At 39.1% G+C, this 10231-nt stretch overlaps 1 protein-coding gene across 1 annotated transcript; it reads left to right on the top strand.

The window, feature by feature from the left end:
- The first annotated feature begins 858 nt into the window (after nucleotides 1-858).
- LOC120726695 (SOSS complex subunit C-like) lies at nucleotides 859-6552 on the top strand. Its single transcript, XM_040020482.1, has 2 exons — nucleotides 859-1416; nucleotides 5741-6552. Exon 1 carries the CDS (start codon nucleotides 1076-1078, stop codon nucleotides 1385-1387), a length of 312 nt encoding a protein of 103 aa, XP_039876416.1. The 5' UTR covers nucleotides 859-1075; the 3' UTR covers nucleotides 1388-1416; nucleotides 5741-6552.
- Nucleotides 6553-10231: the final 3679 nt, after the last annotated feature.

Below are 10231 nucleotides of genomic sequence, written 5' to 3'. Positions count from 1 at the left end.
ACTTCTTTCAAATCAATTTATGACCTTTCAAAGTAATTTGACATCAATGAGGCTTTAGGTGAGAATCGTACTATGATTATGCATATTTTAAAAATATAACATAATTAGGCTGTTGTTTGCCATTTTTATTGTAAATATTTATCATAAGGGGAAAGGGGGAGTAAAGTACACAATGAGGCCCATCTTATGTCATCAGCTGTGTTGTTTGCCTCCAAGACGTGTCTTCCCGTCCTCAAACGGGAAGCGAGTGTGCAAGTATACAAGTACAAACTGTGTGTACTTAGTATTGAGAAACACCTGCTGACATATTTGACCAGATCAGCGTCATCCCTGTGCCCTGGCTCTAATGGGTAAGGCTGACAGATTGCAGATTGCCAAGGAACCATGAAATAATCAATTAAATGGTGAAATAAAATATGTTTTCAAAAAAGATTAATTGACATATGTATTTAATACACTATTTATTTATTTCCATTTTAATTACGTACTCATCCACTTAATTAATTGCTTAATGGTGTATTTAGTGATATAATTTGGCCACTCTTTGCACTCCAACTATGACGAGAGTCCTCGTCGTATTTTCAGGTGTGGCTCTAGTGAAACCCAGTTTTCACATTCACATGGTTTATGATTCATAATGAACTGATCCCATCTAGTGTTCAGTCACGAAATTGCAATAACTGTTTGGTAAATGTTGGTTTTATTTCGCACACATAAACGGCGACATTTGGATGAATATTTTCTTCCTGGTAGAAGTTATACTTAAAAAAAAACATCATTACATAAATAAACATTTAACCGTTGTCATCTGCGTGTTGCCGTAAGATAAAACGATAAAAAACTGATGTCGTTTCCGTGAACTTTTATTTTGAAAGGAGAACTATTAGCCGGAAGTTGTCCAGTTCCTTTGCCTAAAGGCGGCATTTTATGTCTTATCTCTGACAGTGCGTGCTTTGTGTTTCTCCATAGCATAGATATTCTATATACCCACATACCCTAAAGAAGCAATCCCGGCAGTCGGCTTTATGTGCTTCGTGGACTCGTGAAACCGGTGTTTGCTAACTGCTTAGCTAACATGGCTGCTAACCCGCCGGGACAGGGCTTTCAGAACAAGACCCGTGTGGCCATCCTGGCGGAGCTGGACAAGGAGAAGAGGCGGCTGCTGCAGAGCCAGTCCATGAACAGCCCCGGAGCCAACATCCCGCTGTCGTCCAGACCCAGCCTGAAGGAGGTGAGGGACAGCGCCGAGCAGCAGCACATCGCAGCCCAACAGAAGGCCGCCCTGCAGCACGCTCACGTCCACTCCTCCGGGTTCTTCATCACCCAGGACTCCTCGTTTGGGAACCTCATCCTCCCGGTGCTCCCCCGGCTGGAGCCCGACTTCTGACTCTAAATACTGACCCCGACCCATAAGACATTTAAACTGGTTATTTTATGGTATTGTTGATCTGATGATGACTGATATTATATTTTATTCTGCCAGGGAGACTAAAAGACGTCACAGACAGAATAAAATATTTGAGCGTAATGTCCTGTGTTAAGCCCTCACACAGATTATTCTTCTTTAATTATGCGATCATGACTGTGTTTCACTCAGATCAGTGTGAGTCAGGATGAGAAGTCTGCTGCTGGCATAATAACAGATTTTACGTGGAAGGTGCTTTCATCTATGAGAGTCGGAAAAAATCCAAAGAAGCAACAGGATGTAAAACGAGTTTCAGAAATTGTGTCTTCAAAAGGAACTGCAAGTCTGAAGATGCAAGTCTGGATAACCAGATGGAAACAGTTACCGACGTCCTGGAAGAGCCCGAAAACCCCAAGTTTACTGCATACAGTTGCATCACCAACTCATTTTGTTGTTCCTGGTATTTTAGAACTGTTTTTTAAGTGTGTTGTACTTTCATATGTCACAGTATTATTAACATAGCACATTTCAGCCCAGGGGTACTGACTGGTTTGTGAATATCTGGGCTCATAATTGCGATCTATGAGATCTGTGTGGGTTACAACAGTTATCCTCACTTCACTGTCTCTTTCTGAGACAGCCTCAAGTGGCTTAAAGAGGAACTGCAGTTCTCTTTTTTTTGCCGCTTCCTTGTTGGCTTCATTTTTAAATCAAAAATGCAAGAAACAATTTAATTAATCACTGTTCTTCACTTAATTCCTTAACTTATTATAAAAATAAATAAAAACTTTTCTGCTGTCTCACCTCTGTCAGTTTTCATGCCGTTGCAAGAACAGCATGATCATCACCTCTTTTTAACCTACTCTCAGCAACTTTGTCCCATAGCTTGCACATCCTTTCCACCTCCATCTTTCTTCTCAGCCACCTGATACATACCTTTCCTCCTTCCTTAAAAGCCAGCCTAAGAAACGTGATTTTATAATTGCCCGATAAAGTAAACTGCCATTTTCAAAAATGTTATCATCCAAATTCATGCAGCGTGGCTAAATTAAGAATGAATTACAAACCCTGGCTTCCTTGCTAACATGATTAACAGCTAAATACTATCATAGTGGAGGTGTAACATTACTGCTAAAATAGCTCATATGAACCCTGATACTGACCTATGTATTTATCAAAACAAATGTTCTGATATTACAAAGAAAACTAATGATTGCTTTTTACAGTATTAGCCAAGGGCGTAGATTTGGTTTTGGCATTGGTGGGGACAGATGATTCAACCACTGAACCCTGCCCTGTTTCTTATTTTTTTCCTTTTTGTCTTTGCTTCTTGATAAAAAAAAGGAGAAATATACTTGCCTACATGTGCTATTCTACATGCTTTTAAACCATTTAAAATCACAATTCATAGTTTTATATGTGAATTATATAATGTTAAATTACTATTAAACAAATGACTAAGTATTTTAGGCTTTAGTTTACTTCAGCCATATTCCATATAAATCAGGTATCATACAAAAATAAAAATAGCTTCAAATGCAGTCATGACAATAAAAGAATATGACTTTAAGGACTTAACAACATTACTTCAGTTATAGTGCACCAACATCTCTTATAGCACTAAGGGAACACTGAATGACCTGGTGGTTTTTGTCCATAAAACTACTCATCTAAGATTGTCACAAAGTAAAAGATCTCTCAGCAAAATTATGCAACATTTTAGGCACTATTGCTCCGATCAAATCAGTGAGCTGGGATTTTTTTTATTCTAAACAGGAACTACTGTTACAGCTACTGGTGCCCCACACAACAACTCAATGTCCACTATGTGAAGGAGCCAAACTCCTCTCATTAACTGAGATTAACTGCTGGCATATTTGTTTTACATCTATGCTGTCCAGTCTCTCCTGGTGGACATGGCATACAGCAGCATTGTTTCATCTCATTTGAGTCATTGTTAACCGTAGCCATCTTTTTAGTCTTCTGAGAGCACTGAAGCTTCTTTCAGCCTCAGTACCTGTGTTTTATCCTCAGATTAAAATTATTATTATGTGCTTGATGTGCCTCACCTTTGGCCCTGGCTCTTCCCCTCTGACTGCACTAGGACATATTGCCACCTGATAAAATAACACATTGATTCGTGCCATATAAAAAGTGAGACGTGTCAATTCAGATTCTTTGTCAAATATACACTAATGAATCAATTTAAATCACCAGCCTAACAATTGTCATGATAATAAATACTAGTTAATCTATAGCACCAAATCATCAGTCAGTCACCTGTGACCTCGCCTCTTCACCTCTGTCCGAGCTCTAACATGGCAGAGCTGCCTCTGTCACCTGATGAATAACAGTGAGACATTCCAAATACATGCAGTCACATATGTGCTTCAAATACAGTCATGAACCATCAAGTCATCATCCAATTTCACCTGTGATCTTGCATCACCATTACTCTCTGAGCTTTGTGTTGGTTCTTCTGTCACCTGACAAATAGAACATACATGACAATAAGAATAAAATGTGGAGCTGCTTCAGTGTTTCTGTCAATTTGTGCAGATCTTGACTCATCAGTAATGTTTGTAGGGTGAGTGCATTTGTAAAACAATTTGTGCAAACTGCACTACAAGGTGGAATATTTGCAAAATCATGACTACCTCATGATATATTGTCTCAAAAAGTAACCCTATGAATATGTCAGTGCCATTAGGATGAAATTATTGTGTCACCAACATTTTAACGTTAGATGTATAATTTTAACAGCCTCTGTAAACTAATATCCTGGCTTGCTCGAGGCTGCCGTTTTCTCTGACAGTTTCAATCAAAATTAGAAATGCTACTCTGAGACTGAGATAACTAATAGTGCCGCCTGTTGTGCAGTTAGTTTCCAAAACACGTTATTCATGGTTACATACAATTTTAGACTGATGTGGGCCAAAGCCTAGCATAGCCTGTAACGTTATTATGGCGGACACATTTTATGAGTGAACTTGACTTTAAGTGACTTACAGGTTTCTTTGAAAAATACTTTATTATATCCAGGTTCTTCCTTTTTGCTGCCATCCTCCTCTCCTCCTTGCAGGTCCTCACTGCGCAGGATTGCCGCTGCTAAAACTAAACAGAGCTCCCTGAAAGGCACAGCCAATCACATTGGCCATATTTGTCACATGACGTAGGACTCCAGTAGAGAACGTAATTTAACTCTTTCTGCACCACTGGGTGAATGAGATGTTGACAGATCGTTTTTTTTTCTCTCTATCGGGTTTGTTTTTCTTTACTCGAAGAGATCAAATTATTGGTGGGGACAATTCAATAATCGCTGGACATGTCCCTTCCGTTCATGCCAAATCTACGCCCTTGGGGTCCGCCTCTTTCTTGCTCCAGAAACAGTTCACTAAAAGTCAAGGGTGACATTGGTCATACACACAACACACCGAGTGCCTTAGCCAGTGACAGGAGGGTCTGGAGCACTTTTAAAGCGCACCCAAGAAATCCTGGAGGTGACTGAAATTCAAATTCCAACAGCAGAATGAGTTCTTAATTTTACTACAAGCACAGATCTAAAAGTGGCAGACTGAACTCTTTAGGCCCTTTAGACTTATCTGACAAGAGAAAGAATTGAGTCTAAGCAAATATTCAGATGTCAGAAACTTTAGTAGACCAGTTTTACTTGGAACGCTTCTCTGTTCATTCATATATCTGTCTTTGTGAGTGTGTAAAAAGCTTCCTACAGTCCTAACAAGGACTGTTTTTTGTTTGTTTTGTTTTTTAAAGAGGAGGAATCTTTCAGGTTCTGCTGCTACTGCCTTGGGTGTCAGCGACTCTTCTCTGGTGCATTGAACTATTGCCAGCATTTCCCCAACAATCCATCAACCTCTGGCCACCCTGGGAGAAAAAAAAGAGTTTGTTTGCCATTGTCTTTAAATTATTAAGTATCACAATTGTAATTAGATCATAATTACCTGATCACTCCCAAGATTTTCTCTGAAATGCTTGACAAGAGTAGAAGAAAAAATTCGAATATAAGTGAGTACTGTACTCTGACAGGAATTAAACTTTCAGTTTATTAAAGACAACGATTAGACAATTCTTAAAAAAAACAAACAAACCAAAAAACAAGTGGACAGAGCCTTTTAACACTTAACTTTTAACACTCTGATCATTATATGAAATGTAATGATTTATCATCGTTGTTTTTCAATAAATCTAATTTCCTAGTGTAAGGATGTTGGAGGGCAAAAAAGAAAAAAGTTTTACCAACCGGTAGGACCTGCACTCTGAACTCGATTACTTCCGCCTAGAATCGATAGCAGAGCGGAGGCCGACCCATAAGACATTTAAACTGGTTATTTTATGGTATTGTTGATCTGATGATGACTGATATTATATTTTATTCTGCCAGGGAGACTAAAAGACGTCACAGACAGAATAAAATATTTGAGCGTAATGTCCTGTGTTAAGCCCTCACACAGATTATTCTTCTTTAATTATGCGATCATGACTGTGTTTCACTCAGATCAGTGTGAGTCAGGATGAGAAGTCTGCTGCTGGCATAATAACAGATTTTGCGTGGAAGGTGCTTTCATTTATGAGAGTCGGAAAAAATCCAAAGAAGCAACAGGATGTAAAACGAGTTTCAGAAATTGTGTCTTCAAAAGGAACTGCAAGTCTGAAGATGCAAGTCTGGATAACCAGATGGAAACAGTTACCGACGTCCTGGAAGAGCCCGAAAACCCCAAGTTTACTGCATACAGTTGCATCACCAACTCATTTTGTTGTTCCTGGTATTTTAGAACTGTTTTTTAAGTGTGTTGTACTTTCATATGTCACAGTATTATTAACATAGCACATTTCAGCCCAGGGGTACTGACTGGTTTGTGAATATCTGGGCTCATAATTGCGATCTATGAGATCTGTGTGGGTTACAACAGTTATTTGCCCAGAATCCCTCAACAGATGACTTACTATGGAAGCACAAACATGAGATGGGTTTAAATAAACTGTTAAACATATTCTGGCATAATTCATATGTTTAATTATACAATTTTCTTTTGCATTTCCTCATTTTATGTTCATTCCAAAGAAATAGATTTGAAACCTTTGAATAACAACTTACACAGAAGACTATCAGGATATCCAAAAGCGAAGGACAGTGTCCTACAGGTGAAGAAGAGAAGGGAGGGTGGAGTGGGTGTGTCAGAAGGATAGCAGCAAGCGTGAAAGGGAATGTTTACAAGATAGTAGTTAGACCTGCTAGGATGTGTGTACAGAGGCGGTGGTATAAAGGATGCTGAAGGTGGAGCTTCCAGGCAGGAGGAAAAGAGCAGGGCCACAGAGAAGACTGATGGAGGCGATGCAGAGTGAGAGAGGAGAGCGAGTGCTCACACACATACCTGTGTCAACACACCTGTCAGTCAAAGCAACCACTCCCCTCACTTCACTGTCTCTTTCTGAGACAGCCTCAAGTGCCTTAAAGAGGAACTGCAGTTCTCTTTTTTTTTGCCGCTTCCTTGTTGGCTTCATTTTTAAATCAAAAATGCAAGAAACAATTTAATTAATCACTGTTCTTCACTTAATTCCTTAACTTATTATAAAAATAAATAAAAACTTTTCTGCTGTCTCACCTCTGTCAGTTTTCATGCCGTTGCAAGAACAGCATGATCATCACCTCTTTTTAACCTACTCTCAGCAACTTTGTCCCATAGCTTGCACATCCTTTCCACCTCCATCTTTCTTCTCAGCCACCTGATACATACCTTTCCTCCTTCCTTAAAAGCCAGCCTAAGAAATGTGATTTTATAATTGCCCGATAAAGTAAACTGCCATTTTCAAAAATGTTATCATCCAAATTCATGCAGCGTGGCTAAATTAAGAATGAATTACAAACCCTGGCTTCCTTGCTAACATGATTAATAGCTAAATAACCTTTACGAACAGTTCCAGTCTGGCTTTCGTCCTCTACATAGCACTGAAACTGCTCTTATAAAAATAACAAACGACCTTCTTATAGCAGCTGATTCTGGTCTCCTCTCCATCCTTATCCTTCTTGATCTGAGTGCAGCTTTTGACACCATCTCTCATCCCATTCTCCTTAGCAGATTAGCTTCTATTGGTCTCTCTCACACTCCACTAGCCTGGTTTAAATCATACCTATCTGACCGCACTCAGTTCATTCAATTAAAATCCTTCACTTCTCAGCTTTCTCCTTTATCCACTGGGGTGCCCCAGGGATCTGTCCTCGGGCCCCTTCTTTTCATCATCTACCTTCTTCCACTCGGACATATTTTTCGTAAATATAATATTCAGTTCCACTGCTACGCCGATGACACCCAGCTCTATCTCTCTACCAAACCTGACTCTACTCTTCCTCCACCCTCCCTCATCCTCTGTCTAGCTGAACTTAATTCTTGGTTCTCCTCCAACTTTCTTAAACTCAACAGCAATAAATCGGAACTTCTTCTGGTTGGCACTAAACGACTGCTATCCAGAATTAACAATTTCTCTCTCACCATCAATAACTCGCTGGTCCCTATCTCTCCCTCTGTGAAAAGCTTGGGTGTCATTCTCGATAGCACATTATCCTTTAACTCACATATCAATAATATTACACGTGCAGCATATTTCCAACTCCGTAACATTAATCGCCTCCGCCCCTTCCTCACACCTCACGCCACTGCCATTCTCATCCATAATCTTGTAATCTCTAGAACTGACTACTGCAACTCATTATTATTTGGCCTTACACAAAAATCTATCAACAAGCTCCAACGTGTCCAGAACTCTGCTGCCCGTATTATTACTAGGACTTCTTCTACCCACCACATCTCCCCAATCCTGAAGCAACTTCACTGGCTCCCGGTCAAATTTCGCATCCATTTTAAAATAATTCTGTATACATTCAAGGCTATTCATTCTCTCTCTCCACCGTACCTCTCTGACTTATTACAGATGAAGCTCCCATCCCGCTGCCTCAGATCTTCATCTTCTCTTTCTCTCTCTGTTCCCTCTGCTCGTCTGATCACAATGGGAGGGAGGGCCTTTAGCTGCTCTGCCCCTCGACTTTGGAATTCCCTACCCCCGGACCTCAGAAATATTAGTTCATTCTCTCTTTTTAAGTCCACCCTCAAAACTCATCTGTTTAAAATTGCCTATTCTTAAATTTCTGTATGTTTTAACTTTTATCTTCTATTTTTATCATTGTGTATATTTCCAGTTTTTATCTGTTGTACAGTGTCCTTGGGTGCTTTGAAAGGCGCTATTTAAATAAAATGTATTATTATTATTATTATTATTATTAAATACTATCATAGTGGAGGTGTAACATTACTGCTAAAATAGCTCATATGAACCCTGATACTGACCTATGTATTTATCAAAACAAATGTTCTGATATTACAAAGAAAACTAATGATTGCTTTTTACAGTATTAGCCAAGGGCGTAGATTTGGTTTTGGCATTGGTGGGGACAGATGATTCAACCACTGAACCCTGCCCTGTTTCTTATTTTTTTCCTTTTTGTCTTTGCTTCTTGATAAAAAAAAGGAGAAATATACTTGCCTACATGTGCTATTCTACATGCTTTTAAACCATTTAAAATCACAATTCATAGTTTTATATGTGAATTATATAATGTTAAATTACTATTAAACAAATGACTAAGTATTTTAGGCTTTAGTTTACTTCAGCCATATTCCATATAAATCAGGTATCATACAAAAATAAAAATAGCTTCAAATGCAGTCATGACAATAAAAGAATATGACTTTAAGGACTTAACAACATTACTTCAGTTATAGTGCACCAACATCTCTTATAGCACTAAGGGAACACTGAATGACCTGGTGGTTTTTGTCCATAAAACTACTCATCTAAGATTGTCACAAAGTAAAAGATCTCTCAGCAAAATTATGCAACATTTTAGGCACTATTGCTCCGATCAAATCAGTGAGCTGGGATTTTTTTTATTCTAAACAGGAACTACTGTTACAGCTACTGGTGCCCCACACAACAACTCAATGTCCACTATGTGAAGGAGCCAAACACATGCCTTCTCCTCTCATTAACTGAGATAAACTGCTGGCATATTTGTTTTACATCTATGCTGTCCAGTCTCTCCTGGTGGACATGGCATACAGCAGCATTGTTTCATCTCATTTGAGTCATTGTTAACCGTAGCCATCTTTTTAGTCTTCTGAGAGCACTGAAGCTTCTTTCAGCCTCAGTACCTGTGTTTTATCCTCAGATTAAAATTATTATTATGTGCTTGATGTGCCTCACCTTTGGCCCTGGCTCTTCCCCTCTGACTGCACTAGGACATATTGCCACCTGATAAAATAACACATTGATTCGTGCCATATAAAAAGTGAGACGTGTCAATTCAGATTCTTTGTCAAATATACACTAATGAATCAATTTAAATCACCAGCCTAACAATTGTCATGATAATAAATACTAGTTAATCTATAGCACCAAATCATCAGTCAGTCACCTGTGACCTCGCCTCTTCACCTCTGTCCGAGCTCTAACATGGCAGAGCTGCCTCTGTCACCTGATGAATAACAGTGAGACATTCCAAATACATGCAGTCACATATGTGCTTCAAATACAGTCATGAACCATCAAGTCATCATCCAATTTCACCTGTGATCTTGCATCACCATTACTCTCTGAGCTTTGTGTTGGTTCTTCTGTCACCTGACAAATAGAACATACATGACAATAAGAATAAAATGTGGAGCTGCTTCAGTGTTTCTGTCAATTTGTGCAGATCTTGACTCATCAGTAATGTTTGTAGGGTGAGTGCATTTGTAAAACAATTTGTGCAAA

Source organism: Simochromis diagramma, unplaced genomic scaffold (genome assembly GCF_900408965.1).
Source record: "Simochromis diagramma unplaced genomic scaffold, fSimDia1.1 OVJJ01000753.1, whole genome shotgun sequence".
Lineage (NCBI taxonomy): Eukaryota > Metazoa > Chordata > Actinopteri > Cichliformes > Cichlidae > Simochromis > Simochromis diagramma.
The sequence above is the reverse complement of the archived record's forward strand: the minus strand, read 5'-3'. Positions and strand labels throughout refer to the sequence as shown.

Excerpts from the sequence above, each read along its gene's own strand:
- LOC120726695 (XM_040020482.1), top strand. The coding sequence starts at position 1,076 with ATGGCTGCTAACCCGCCGGGACAGGGCTTTCAGAACAAGACCCGTGTG.